The sequence below is a fragment of the Arachis stenosperma genome, chromosome 8 (assembly GCF_014773155.1).
Source record: "Arachis stenosperma cultivar V10309 chromosome 8, arast.V10309.gnm1.PFL2, whole genome shotgun sequence".
Classification (NCBI taxonomy): Eukaryota; Viridiplantae; Streptophyta; class Magnoliopsida; order Fabales; family Fabaceae; genus Arachis; species Arachis stenosperma.
In genome coordinates, this window is record NC_080384.1 from 40627980 (window position 1) to 40643478 (window position 15499).

Here is a 15499-nt window from a genome sequence, read left to right on the forward strand (position 1 = left end):
AAAAACAAAACCATAGGAATAACCCACCAAAGAGCACAATCATTCAATATATCAAAACCAAACTAATATCAATTACAATGTTTATAAAATGGATTACACTAACATCATGGTTCTGTGCTGCAGATTTGAGCCTAATCAAACCTTCAACAGTAACATTAACACAAACACAAATAACAGGAATACTCCTAAACCAAGCATTTGGACCATCACTTTTATATTTTTTTACATCTGCATCCAATTTACCCACCTTCCATGCAATGTTCGTCTTCATCTCACCATGCTCATCTTCTTTATCAGACTTCACCGGCACTTCATCCTATACATAATCTGTCCAGACAAATAACCCACACCAATTCTTTCCACTAGTCTGCAAATATGCATCAACCTTAGCAAACAACTACCTCAAATAACCAATGCTTGAAATTTCAGATAGTTAGTGCACCCAGATTATAATTGGGACATCCGAAGAACGGCTTATTAGGATGCGTCTCCGTCCCTGACTACCGAAGGACAGGCCTGCACCCACAACCGCACCACTCTGGAACTGCTGAACGCTGGCTATGCACATTGTTCTTTTTCCAATTTTTGGTCGCAGAGGAGCGATTCGACCTTCCAGAAGCGTGATTGTCACTCATGGTGGTAGATGAGGAAGAAGAAGAATAACAGGATGAAATTGAACAAGAATCAGAGTAAGAAGATGGTAGAAGCCGAAGAGCTTTAGCTGGATGACGAAGACATTCATAGAGGAAGAAGGAAGAACTACGTTAGGGTTTATAATTGGTGTCAGGGACTAATTTGGGGAATTTTTGATCATATTCCACATCAGCTCTCCATTTCAGGCATCCTACGTGGAGGTGGCACCGCCAACTCAGCGCTCCGATGCTGAGTCATGCCGGAATTGGGTAGAAAGACCAGGATTTCGCACGAAACTCAAACTGAAGGGTACGTTTAGAGCAATTGAAAATTGAGGGACAACATTGGTGCACTGGCCCATTCTGAATGACCATTTTGGGGATTTACTCTATCGTGTCACATTCTCATTTTCTGCCTCTTAGGTAGCGTTTGTTTTCAGGTACTGAGACAGAGACTGAGAGACTGAGACTCAGTATTGTGTTTGTTAGTTGAGAGACTGGTACTAAAATTTCTGTCTCTGTCTCCAAAATTTCAGTATTTCAGTACCTCTAAAAAGTAGGGACACAGGAGACTGAAATTTTTAGAGATGGAGACTGAAACTTTAATAATATTTTATACCTAAAATACTTTCATTTCAATTAATTAATTTCAATTTTACCCTTTGTGCAAATTAAATTAGAGTTTCATTCTTATTTCAATTCCTGTCACCCATTTTGTACCAAACAGAATACTGAGATTTGTTTCAATCACTGTCTCTTAGTCTCTGTCTCTCAGTCTCAGTCTTTCTGTCTCTGTCTCTCCACCAAACGCTACCTTATAGTTTTCACGAGAATTACTATTTAGGTAGAAAAGGTGAAACATAGTTATTTTTATTAATATGACCTTATATAATTAAATACACGTGTAAAATTACTTTATATATACAAACTTGAATTATGAATTATAGTTAAGGATAATTTAAATTTTAAATATTTAACATATTTTGGAGAACAGACAGGAATCTCTACCGGAGGGACAAGTTTGGTGTTGCATTGGCATTACATTTCTTAAATTAAACTCTATTTGACTTGCTTTTCATAATCTCCGTAATTTCATTACATGGTGCATTTTTTAGGAATATTTTAAGCAATGCTAACTTTTGCATTGAATATGTTCTTTTTGTTCCCAAAACATGATACTCTAGCACAATCTCATTTGTCAAAAATTACAACTTGCTTAAACAGCTACTTGTAACTTGTGCACATACTAACATATACATATACACATACACGGGGAGAACAAAACTAAGGTGGTAAAAATGAGCACCTTAGAATGATCCTAAATATTGAAGCCGTGTTGAGAATCATCACTGATAAAAATAAACCATGGGGCATATTTCATTGGGATCCTTGTGTAAGCCTTTGCGTCTCATTTTGGTCATTGTTGAGAGTTTCCATGAGAAGGGGTGGAGCATACTGTGCTGTTCCATTCTCTTCTGAATCCTGGCAGTATGAGAGAATGATGGTATCAATTGACATCTCGACAACTCCAAAGAAAAGCGTTGCGACAATGTACCCAAGAACCCAGCAAACCTGCATACACAGAATCCAAATGAGGTTCCGATAAACACTGTTGAAAACTTGAAATACTAATGATCCGTTTCCTTGGACTCAAAAACTATGGTGTTCATAACTGAAAGTTGAATCATCATATCTTATACTTAGTTTTAAATAATAATTCATCTCCGTGCCATACTCATTTTATTATATATCATAGAAAACATACCAGAACAGGCAAGAGTGGGGATGTGATCTTGTTATGTGCAGCTCTATACTTGTGTGTATCCAACATAAGGAATGCAAAAACAGCACTTGAGAGACTAACACATAGTTTTCCAAGGAACAAAATAACATCTCCAATCACATTGACACGCCCGATCCGCAGGATGTTACTCATAATCAATTCTGTTGCAATAGCAGAAGATCTGAAGAAACTTTCACCTGTTATAGCAATCTGCATTTGTCAAGCAAATACTCTAGTTAAATGCAGGGACAGGAAGAGAAAGACCTAAAAATAAAAAAAGGTAATAATATACTATGTATCAAGGAGTGCAACAAAGATCAAGATGTGACCGAGCCTCTCCAAACTTGAAGATAAAAAAGAGAGTACTAATGCATGCATAAAGATTTGCTTTATGGAAGAATGACAAGACTTACGATTATGTATGCATTTCGATTCACTGATTTGATGATCCATCCAATACACCTTAGAAAAAATTGAGAAGATCGGTATGCAGCCTTGCCAATCCAGTTGTCAGGCTCATAACTGGAGACTTTTAGTTTGCGACGCATGGATTCAAGCAAAAGGCGGATCGACTCTACAAATGATACAGTCAGAGAGCCAAGAGCCACAGAACCCAGATTGTAACGCATAAGCCTCTTCATGGAGGAAATGACTGACAGAAGAGGGATTTCTTGCTGCACAGAGAAAGATGAACTATTTTAAATAACATACAAGATAGAATTTTGTAACTAGTAAGAAAATAAAAGTTGAAGTGTTTAACCAATTATTAATCCAATTCAAATCAGTCCAATAAACAAGTTCAGCAATTGGTAAGTATGATCTAAATTTGTTCTTTAACTTTATGAGGCTGCAAAATTGTCTTTACTTGACTCAAGCAGGTTAACATTGTGGTTAGTCCCACTTTCACAGCAGTATTGTGATAGTCAATAAGATAAAAACAATTTATAATCCTATACTAACACAGCTTGTTCTGATCAACAAGCATGAGCCAAATACTAAATCCATGCTAAGACTGGAACTACATATTGATGAATCTCATTTAAGTTTAAGTAGATTTGTTCGAACAAATTCTTGCAAGGTACTGTGACAGTGTGACTTACAGAATTTTCACCACGTGCCCAATAATAAGAGGCAACAGATCCAGCAATCACTGTTGATGAGCATGCTATGAAGAATTGTGTGGCCCAGTAACACCCAAATAGATGAAAAAGGATGGCGATTCCAATATGTGGTGTGTAACGAATGCTATATCCGCAACAACGATCACAGTTCACCTTTTTCTCAAGGAGATCATATGCACAGCAATTAGAATTGCAGTTGTTTTGAACAACCTGACCAGAGCTGAACAAATGGAGAGCAGCAGAAATCCAGAACATGTAGAACACTGCAAGAATACAATACGGTATGACCGGAAAAGTGATGAGTGCTCGAACTTCTCCTATCACTTTTGCAGCAACCTGTGAGAACAATTTACATTAAATTCAATTAGATTGGTTTTGTAACATGGCATAAACAATGCCACATCATCATTATTCATTTCAAAGTTACTAATGACTTTAACATTGCTGTAATCACCACACTGTAAGTTAGAAGTGTTGAATGAATTTATGCTTGCCTTAAGAACAGAAGTTCCCATAAGGATGCGTCGGACAATAGCAATTGATGTCAGAATTGCAACAATTGTTATAAATGTCATCATTATAGTGCCAATGCGTAGATGAGTCAGCTCCTGAAAATAAAATCTGTTTATAAGATTTACACGATAGAACCACCAACCCAAAGATCATAAAATAACCGGGGAATGACTAGTGAGCCACAACAATACTTACCCTCCCAGATACATGAATGTAAGGATCGTGCTCGCCAATGATGGGGGAAATAGCATTATTTCCTATCCATCCAACTACAAATAATGGGGTAAAAAAAACCATCAACTCGAGAAATATGGTAATTTTGGTTAATAAAATAGCTCAACAGACAACAGAGATCCTAACCTTTCAGGTAGTAGAACATTGTGACTGATACCATTAGGAGATTAAAGAAAACCACTGTCACCCAAGGCATTGCAGTGACAAAATACCGAATCATCAGCAGCCAAATCACGGATAGAAACAGAGGTATAATCCCCCCACAAACAATCAGCACAGGCCATGACTTTCCTATGTCAGCCATGTATCTCTGGAAATAAAAGCAATTATTAAACACAAATTCTACCATGACATGAAGCTAAATGACAGGACATACGAAAGGGTACAACTCATAGTTTCACACTTAAGATTTTTGATAACGTGAAAACAGGTAGAGTTTCAAGATTCTAAACAGAATGCATATCAACAGCCACTTCTAATTTATACTCAATTGCATTCTATTCCTGCATTTCATGCTGCCAAGGACACTTTTTGGCATATCAAGCAACTGTCAACTGAACATTTCAACACTATTTCTTTGCCATCCTACTGGTATATCTTTGTAGTGGCATGTTCAAGGGTGCTTGCAAGAAATGGAAGTATTCATGCATTTTAAGGAATATAGATGGTTGAAAGAAGTTAACCTTTAAGACGGCTGACCGAGCGTTGATATACTTGTGAATAGACTTATCAATAACAATGTCTTCATTGATGCTAACTCCACCCATCTGCTGCCAATGGTTTAATGACACATTTGATGCACGAGCAATGAATTGGCAAGTCCAGTAAACTAGACAAAAGTTGTTGATCTAAGAATCAGGTACTTCAAAAACTCGTAATATATATGTTATTGACAATGTCTTCCTTACCATTTACACTAGGAAATATGACAGGATAACAAGGGCCCTGAAGTTGAAGAGAGGAGTTTCTCATTTCCGGTGTAAGGTACTCATAATAATTATAGTTGCTATCAATCCAATCATCCATACTAAGACGAATGTCTCCTTCGGGATAATCACACACCCAATTAAGTGAATCTTCAGAAGGTACAGGGCAGTCCAACAAGCATATGCTGCGAGCGTCGACCAGTTTTAGCTTGCTATCCTTCAATCCACTTTGATATACCTGATTAGGATTTAGCCAGTACAATAGCTCAACTTCGTGAAGCCCTGCATGCTTGTCCCCACACACATTTCCTTTATAATCCAGCCCATAAGTAAGCCTATTAAGTCACAGTAGCAGTTATTACAGACTAGAGACTACAAAACAATGACAATGACAACAATAACAAGCACAACTGGCCTTGGTAGGTGTGTGATCACAAATTACACAACAGTAACAACGAAAAAGAGAATGTATAATGACAGATCCAAAGAGCATTTCTACTATGAAAAAAGAAATCGATGATGTAACTAACACTTTTATTTGCTTAAATGAAAAGTTCGTTTATTTGAAGCATACCAACATTCATTTTTTAGAGAAAGGAACACATGCAACATATTTTTTAACAATTATATACCAATTTAATTCTAGAGAAAACTAAAACTAAAATAAGCATAAATTGATAAAATCTATGACCTCATGGAAGAAAACAACTACTCAACAAAATGCATAAATTAGCAACAATTAGTCATCCATTACAAAGGCTTAAATAAGTGAGGAATAAAAAAAAGCGCCAAAAAAGAATCCCATTTACAAAACCTCACACTTCAAAGAAAATGCAATTTTCCAACCACAGAAGCTCCATAAAAGAATTTAAAAGAATTTAAAAAAATGCAGAATAATACGAAGTTGGAAACTTTACCTCAAAGGGTTCCCTTGGTTGAAACCAAAGCTAGAGTTTACAATCATGGAAATCCAGAATGCTATTAAGATAACAAGAACAGCAATGTCGCTGCATTTTCTGTTGTGCCTTATGATCCCACCAACTGGGGTGGTTCCATCACTTGATGAGTATCTTCCTATGACTGCACCCAAAGGACCCCTCATTTTGTTCTTAACCTTTCTTCCAAGTAGCAAGCTTCTTTCTTCAGCTCAACATTCCAGAGAGAGAGAAAGAGAGAGAACAAAAAAGGTACAAAAGTGGAGTAGAAGCTTAGAGAGTGTGAAAGCTTCTTTGGTGAAGAAAAGGGTTTTAGATTTTTTTATTATTTACTAGTTGGTTTTAGATTTGGAATATTATATCAATTAATACAAATAGTTTATAAAATTTTCACTTAGGCAAAGATCTTCTGTGTTTTACATCATTACACTTCACTTTAGTATTCATTTTATAATTTTTAAAATTTTAATGTAATATGTATATCAATATTTAAACTTTTACTTTATGCTTCGGCTTATTTTAGATTAGATTACATCTCTAATTGACACACTTCTAAAAGTTTAAATGACACTTTTTTAGCGACAAGGACGGAGAATATTTTTTACTATTTTTAAGGGTCTTGTCTTGTTTAGTGGCTTAGTGGCTTCACAAACAAAACTAAGGGGTTCAGCCATCAAAAAAACACTTATAAGGGGGTGCCCCTTTAGACTCGTTGTCTTGTGATTTGTGAAGGTAGGGGCGATGGAATAATAGTGTTTTTCCTTCAACCATCCCACTTTTCCAAGTCCTAATCATCTGATGGGTTGAAATATTTCATTAAAAAAATGCTAACAAATTAATATTTTTAGTGAAAGAAACGAACAATTGATTATTATTTATTTAAATGTAAAATAAATAAAAATATTGATATTCTAGTATTTCTTATATTTTATATCTTTGTGCTTATGATTTAATAGTTTACAACATAATACAATGCCGTGTTAATTGTTATTCACTATTTTGTAAAAAATATTTTAAAAAATGTTTTTTTTAAATAGTTTACAACATAATACCCTGAAACCAGAAAAATAAATGGAAATCAAAAAATAAAAAATAAAATAAAAACTACATACGATACGAGTATGTCGTGAGAGTTGTATTTAATAACTCTTTCAAAAAAAACGAAAAATATTTAAAAATATCAGAATTATTATTTTTTGTTATTAGTTAATTATTAATATTTAAAATATATACTAAAAATATGTCGTTAAATTATTATATTAAAAAATTAAACTGATAACTAAAAATAATAAATTTAGATCTTCTAAATGTTATTTTTATTTGAAAAGATAAAATATAATCTCTCATCATATATTTTATAAAAGAAATTAAAAAAAATATAAAAAAATATTCAAGGATAATACACTATTTTCTCAAATAAAAAATAAAATTTAAAGAATCTAAATTTAAAAATAATATAAAAAATAATAAATTTAAATAATTTTTAAACATTTCTCTTAAAAAATATCGAATTGAAAAAAAATACTTTTATTTTTGTTCTTGCTGAGTTTAGCCGGTGTATAGCTCGTCCGTCGATGAATGTCTTCAAGCTTCTCGTCGGGATGAGTTATACGTCGGCAAGGAGAGAACAAGGGGGTGGGTACCTGCAAAAGACACTCCGACGCTCAAGTCAGTAAGTGTTTAAGAGGTATATAATAATTCTATGAATATAGAATGTAAGGCATGAAATGAAAGTTATTATCATGTGTTATATTGTGTTTATAATAATTCTATGAATATAGAATGTATTGTTTATAATAATTCTATGAATATAGAATGTATTCTTGAGATTAGATATAGAAGTTTCTTTTTATAGGCATAAAATTGATGAATAGAATTGATGTTATGACCGTTTGGTCATTAAGATAGAAATGATGGTCATTAAGTCGGTAATGAAGGTGTCAGTTACAAACAAAAGAATGAATGATAGTTAACACCGAGTTATAACTCATAATGCATAATAAAGACTGGGTTATAAGGTGACGGATCACAGCCCCCAAGCTTTGTCCGCCGATCATATGATCCAGGCTAAGCTTAGAAAATAAAATGAGTTATAACTCGATTAAAAGATGAGTGAATAATGATATGGTGAGCCCCCAAGCTTAGTCGGGTTATTATGTCGGCACTTATTCAAAAAATAATTGAGTGATAAGAGTCATTCAATCAAGATAGTTGTGTGGGGGATACTTTTCCGCTTAAGAACAATTTTAGCATTTGATTGTATATGAACTGAAAAGTTCAGAGATAGATATCCATTGACGGAATCGATTGTATGATCCGAGGATATAATGGTTAATTGTCTTGGGAATTTTTCCGACCCACAACAACTTATTGATAAATTTCTCTCTCAAAGCAATTAGTTATTGAATATTTACAATTTACAGTGAAGGTCTGACATTAATAACATAAATTGAGAAAATGAATATGTACAAAATTGCAACGTATATTGAATAATATATATTGTAAAAGTAAAAGAGTTCAAAGTAGAAAAATATACCTTAAAAGTTGATAGTTATAGAGAAGAATATGATATATATGAATGTCATACATGTCAAATGTAAATATCTGAATTTTGTTTTATAGAACATGCTTTAATTTGATAATAAAGCAATAAGATAACAGTTATTGATGAATTATACATTTAGTATAATGTTTCTAGCAGTTACAACAGTATGACGAGGGATATTCCTCGTGTAATAATAATAAATTGCCTGTTTAATTTTTTACATTAAACAAATAGTAACATAAAATTTAATAGCATAAAGTGAATAGTGTAACAGTTATATACAATTGATATATAATTAATTTTTGATAGAATCAAATTTAAGATTTAAACTCATCATTATTGTCATTTAATTGTATAAATGAAATCATTAAGCAATAAGAATATAATACATAATGAAATAAAAATGCAATTGACATGGTTGTTATATGTCATTATTGTATAGAACATATATTGAGGTTTGAATATAACTAATAAATCAGTAAGTATTAGTTACTCAAAATATAAATGTAAAAGTATGTTGAATAAAATATATAATTTTACTTGTGTAAATAGAGAACTTTGAAAAAAATAAGCAAATTTGATAAGTGAATTTGTGCTCGGATTGATTGAAAACTGAGTTCGTTTCGGATTGATTGAAAGCCGAGTTTATTCTCGGATTGGTTCATTAATCGATTATGAGATGTGGAATATTATGATACGTAAAAATGAAGCAATTTGAATGTATAAAGTATATACTTTATAAAAAGTTACGATAGATTAAAATTTGATAAGAGGTATTAAAATCTTAAACAAGATTGTTGAGATTGGTTCAAAAATTTGAATGTAAATCAAGTTTTATGAACCTAAGGGGAGTGGGAATGATTTTACTCGTCCCCACAGACGGCGCCAATTGTTCTTGCTGAGTTTAGCCGGTGTATAGCTCGTCCGTCGATGAATGTCTTCAAGCTTCTCGTCGGGATGAGTTATACGTCGGCAAGGAGAGAACAAGGGGGTGGGTACCTGCAAAAGACACTCCGACGCTCAAGTCAGTAAGTGTTTAAGAGGTATATAATAATTCTATGAATATAGAATGTAAGACATGAAATGAAAGTTATCATGTGTTATATTGTGTTTATAATAATTCTATGAATATAGAATGTATTGTTTATAATAATTCTATGAATATAGAATGTATTCTTGAGATTAGATATAGAAGGTTCTTTTTATAGGCATAAAATTGATGAATAGAATTGATGTTATGACCGTTTGGTCATTAAGATAGAAATGATGGTCATTAAGTCGGTAATGAAGGTGTCAGTTACAAACAAAAGAATGAATGATAGTTAACACCGAGTTATAACTCATAATGCATAATAAAAACTGGGTTATAAGGTGACGGATCACAGCCCCCAAGCTTTGTCCGCCGATCATATGATCCAGGCTAAGCTTAGAAAATAAAATGAGTTATAACTCGATTAAAAGATGAGTGAATAATGATAACCCAGTCTTTATTATGCATTATGAGTTATAACTCGGTGTTAACTATCATTCATTCTTTTGTTTGTAACTGACACCTTCATTACCGACTTAATGACCATCATTTCTATCTTAATGACCAAACGGTCATAACATCAATTCTATTCATCAATTTTATGCCTATAAAAAGAACCTTCTATATCTAATCTCAAGAATACATTCTATATTCATAGAATTATTATAAACAATACATTCTATATTCATAGAATTATTATAAACACAATATAACACATGATAATAACTTTCATTTCATGTCTTACATTCTATATTCATAGAATTATTATATACCTCTTAAACACTTACTGACTTGAGCGTCGGAGTGTCTTTTGCAGATACCCACCCCCTTGTTCTCTCCTTGCCGACGTATAACTCATCCCGACGAGAAGCTTGAAGACATTCATCGACGGACGAGCTATACACCGGCTAAACTCAGCAAGAACAATTTTTAAAGGGATGAAATACAGAAATAAAGAATGGGCATTCGGGCAATAACCGTGCACTATGACATGCTATATGTATATGCCTATATAAGCATTACTTTAAAAAAAGTTAATTAAGTACTGAAAATACATATTAAAATTATTATTAGTAAATTTTTTTATTTTTTTAATAAATATATTAAAAATTTATTTAATTATATTTTTTATAAAAAATTTTTGCTAATTTATATCCTAAAAACATAGAGTAGGCATACCATAAAAAATATTTATTTTTATTATTATATTTTTAAAATATATCTTTTAAGACACAAGTTAATCAAATTCTTTATTATAATATGATTGGTGGCGCCGCTATGATGACCAGAACATAGTAATTTAATCAAACCTTAATTGTTATTAATAAAATAAATGTGGTCCCGCTATCGGTGCTGGCAAGCAAGAACTTCCGTTGGAAACATAAATAATTAAATATGGTCTTATCATAGTCAGCTGTGTGGAATGTATGAGGTCCATTTAAGATCGTTGGATGCACATGGGGACCATCACTCTTTCAACAAGACAACAACAATCTACGGTAAAAGAGTAATATTCTCCATCTTCCTCAAAATAATGAAAATATACATATATCTCCATTTCCCTTAAAACAAAATGCCAAAAATTCACTTTGATATATGGTCGTTCAACTTTAGGGTTTAGGATATAGAAAAATATCTCATTTCTCATACGTTCAACCAAATTATACTTAGATCTACGGTTCAAGACAACATGATTTTTCCACCTTAACTTCATGCTAAAAAGCAGAACCTCTAAAAAATTCTAGTATCTAAAATTCTAAATAGCAGTAAGCAAAAATGAGTCACAAACAGTGAGCCTTTAACAAAACTTTCGGAACAAATAAAATCCATCCCCACCTCCCAGGCATATCTCATACCTGATAACCATAACAATTCATAATCTACATTGATGTTTGTCATGAAGGCATGATCGCCATGAAACTGTCACCAAATTCTTTGATCAGAAAGCTCTTTTCTCGATATTTATTCATGGAAGCTATATCCAACTACAAAGCAGCATCAGGATCCAACCTTCTCTGGATAGCAGCAGCAGCCTATAGTGACAAAATTACAAATAAACAAGCAGAACCATTAAAACCAACCAAAGAAGTGTGATTTGGGATTCTCACCTCAAAGTTACCAAGCTTGTATTGGTATGCCATTTCCTCCCTCAGTTGAGCTTGCTCTTTCATTGCCTGTGCCTGTAAATGACAGCCCAGAAAGTGTGAGAAAAAAAGGACCTTGACATCAACAAAGTAATCTAAGAATAGGAGCCACATCAACATAAAAAAGCAATCTGGTAAAAACTAACCATTCCACTTTGCATAGAGTGCTTCAAAGCAATCACTTGCTCTTCCTTATGCTTTTCACGTGCTTGCAACAATTCTTGCCTGCAGTGGCAATGAAAAAATGATCATGCTATAATGAAAATAAAGGAATTTAATGTTAAATCATATAAACTACTATATGCCTGGATGGTGTAGATTTTCTGATTTTGTGCAAATGAAAAACAGTTGACAAAGTCAAACAAACAGATTGAGAAAATCCTATGCATAAAACAATGAGAGTAAAATTTTCCGCTTCATAAATCAAATAAAACCAGGTGCAGTGTAAGTTTAGAGGAAAAGCTTAGACAAATAGAATCAATTTAAAATGCCAATAACAAAATCCACATGTAGGATGACACATACCTGCGCTGTTCTTCATCGTTAAAAACAGTACGTTCTGATGCCCGGACCTTCTTAATACCTTTCTTCATATCCTTTTCCATTTGACGCCTGTAATAAGCATCGAGGTTGTAGTACCTGCCAATAAATATTGAACCAGTTGTCAATCCCAACAAGTATACAGAAAAATTCATTCAAATCCATGTCAACATTGCACAACGAGGAGTTTAAGAAGATGACAATGTAACTGAAGGACAAAAACATCCCCAAATTTACAATTAGCAGACTCAAGAGCAAAGATTACTTCTTATCTACAAAAGCATGCAGAGGCCTGTTCAAATTTAAATGAGTTAAAGTATAACTCTGCATGAGCTTACTTTTTGGAAGGGAAGGTAGCTGTGTTGTGATCCTCCATGAATCTGCACACCAGAATTTGAAAAATTGTCTTACATTAAATTAACAAAGAACCGAATGTAAACACTTGAACCAAACAGTTCTATAACACAAAGCAAGTTTATGTGCTTTTCCCCCTCCCCCCCCCCCCCCCCCCCCCCTCCTTTTCTCTCTCTCTCTACCTACCCCCACCCCCAGGATTACAATATAGTATGGTCCATATGACCATGCCTATGTGTAAATTAAGACAGCAGCCAAGTCCAATAGGCAGGCAAGAAAGATACGTAGTCTAAATAGTTATGAAAATTTTATCAATGTCACTGCTATAATGGAAACAAGATCAATATCTCATGAAGAAGAATTTGGAAAACATTTCCCAAGAAACCGAATAATTTTTGACAACATGAGAAAAACACAACATGACGACAAGATATCATATATGTTTTTAAGAATTAGGTTGCATAAAATGGAAAGTAGACTGAAATATTTACCTGCTTTACTTCTGCCAACCATGCAGTGAACTCTGGTCGTTTGGTCCTGTAATATTCATAACATCACTCACAGAAGAGAAGACGAGACCCTTTAATTCACAACATATACAAGCTAAATCAGGTGTAGTTATTAAATGCAGATTCAACTGAAAATGCAAGCATGTTACTTCAACAAAATCTACTTAACTTTAATAATCACTCCACAAACCAGAGACCTTCAACAAGTTTTCTCAAGGATGAAACTAACATTAATTCAACATGCTATCAGGCTTAATAGTGCTCCTAAACAATGCTCTCTGTTTCAAAGTAAATGTCTCTTTAAACAAATTGGTATATCCAAAGCAACATTTATTGAAACGAAGGAAGTAAACTACTGCCACATTTTAATCTTTCTTATGATTGCATAGGCAGCTTGCTCACCATGATCACATATGACAAACATATAGTATAGTTCACTGAAATTCTTTGGTGGAATTGTTTACTTTCAGTTCACTCCATAATCTCAGAATATTTTCTAGTCAATAGAACAACTATGAATGCTACTATTAGTTATACCGATTCTCCAATCTCACATTGTTGACAACTTCATATAGAAATTCTAATAGTCCAACTCCAACAATGATCAATGCTCGAATTCATCATTTTTCAATCTTCTACAACCTTATATAATTTCAACCCCAGTAACTACATATTCAATCCTATACATCCTAAGTAATTCATACATATCTTCGAATCAAATTAATCAACAAGGAAATACGAGATAGAAAAGAAAAAAAAAATGCCAAAAAATTTAATAAATCACTTACCACATATCAGTTTCTCTTATGACACCATATTTTCCCCACAAATTTGTGACTGCACCTTTCTTCCCTCTCTCCTTCTTCTCTTTCTTCTTCATCTTCCGCTTCTCCTTCTTCCTTCTCTCCTCCTCCTTCTCCTTCTTCCTTCTCTTCTTCTCTTTCTCCCTCTTCCTCTTCCTCCTCTCTCGCTCTTCCTCCTTCTCTCTCCTCCTTCGCTTCTCTCTCCTCTTCCTCTCCCTCCTCTCTCCTTCGCTCTCCGACTCCGAATCCGAATACTCCGAACCTGAACTCTCCGACTCTCCCTCCTCCGAATCCGAACCGGAATCGGAGCTCTCGTCGCTGCTGTACCTCCTCCGCGACTTCCTCTTCCTCCTACGCGATTTCTCATCCTCTGAATCCGAACTATCTCGTCGCGATTTCCTCCTCAAACTGCTCTTGTGCTTTCTCTCCGTTTCCGAGTCTGATTCCGAATCTTCCCGCGCTTTCTGGGAATCTCTCTTCGACGATGGTGGAGAATCGTCTTCTTCGCCTCTCTCTAAGCTTGCCAGCTTCTTCGTCGGCAGAGCGCCTCCGTTGGTGTCTCTCGACGACATTGTTTCCGTTTCTGTTCCTCCGAGCTTCTGGCGTCGCGGTGAGTCGAGTCAAGAACGAGTTTAGTGAGTTGATGACTCGGAATTAAAAAAACGGGGATTAGAGAAAAAGGTGCTATCTAGTGGATTCTTATTATATGGGCTTGATCTATGGCCCAATCATAGTTCCGTTCCTTCACTTTTAAGGTGTTTTTGGACGCAGCCGAGGCTTGGAGCTAGTGGTAGAATCTGCTGCCTGACAAGAAGCTGCACAAAGGTTCGAATCCTGACTAAGCCCAGAAGGTTATAGAACCCATAATAGTAGTGGTGTGTGTGAGTGTGTATGGGTGTATGGTGTAAAATACCCAAAAAAAAAAGAGGTGTTTTTGGACGGATTTCTTCATTTTTCAGTAAACATTTATGGACTATGCTCCACTTCAGGCCCAAGTAGTGAACTCTTAGGTGAATTCAGTTCAAATATCTTCTCATGAGAATTTTATTATTATATTGAGATAATGCTAACAGAAGTTAATTTTGTAACTTTGTATTTCTCGGTCAAATAGAACTTGTAATCCTGATCCTGTACGCTCTCGGTTAGGCTATGGACCTATTCACTCAAATTTACGTCGTGCAAATCTATAAAATTAGTGGTCAACATGAAGATGGATGTGCGAAAATTACCGAGGAAGAATGATCCCGCTATTTTTTTGCGGTTCGGATACGGTCTGATACCAAATAATATCAGAATCCACAACGGATGCGATGGAAGCGTTCCTATTGTTCCTCGTTCGCTGAGACTTCTGTGCGCGACCTCAAAGTTATGTGTGTATTTTTAATACATTTAATGTAAATGTCAATATAAGTATAGATATAATAATATGC

General features: G+C 34.3%; 2 protein-coding genes across 2 annotated transcripts; both read right to left on the reverse strand.

The window, feature by feature from the left end:
• Positions 1-1708: 1708 nt before the first annotated feature.
• Positions 1709-6422, reverse strand: LOC130945018 (choline transporter protein 1). Its single transcript, XM_057873670.1, has 10 exons — positions 6127-6422; positions 5192-5544; positions 4967-5112; positions 4410-4593; positions 4245-4318; positions 4031-4144; positions 3516-3872; positions 2829-3089; positions 2398-2625; positions 1709-2204 (listed from the first exon to the last, which is right to left on the reverse strand). Exons 1-10 carry the CDS (start codon positions 6309-6311, stop codon positions 2010-2012), a joined length of 2097 nt encoding a protein of 698 aa, XP_057729653.1. The 5' UTR covers positions 6312-6422; the 3' UTR covers positions 1709-2009.
• Positions 6423-11024: 4602 nt separating this feature from the next.
• On the reverse strand, positions 11025-14848 carry LOC130943873 (uncharacterized). The gene is made up of 7 exons (XM_057871940.1): positions 14055-14848; positions 13237-13294; positions 12742-12809; positions 12389-12502; positions 12010-12088; positions 11828-11899; positions 11025-11752 (listed from the first exon to the last, which is right to left on the reverse strand). Exons 1-7 carry the CDS (start codon positions 14639-14641, stop codon positions 11705-11707), a joined length of 1026 nt encoding a protein of 341 aa, XP_057727923.1. The 5' UTR covers positions 14642-14848; the 3' UTR covers positions 11025-11704.
• Positions 14849-15499: the final 651 nt, after the last annotated feature.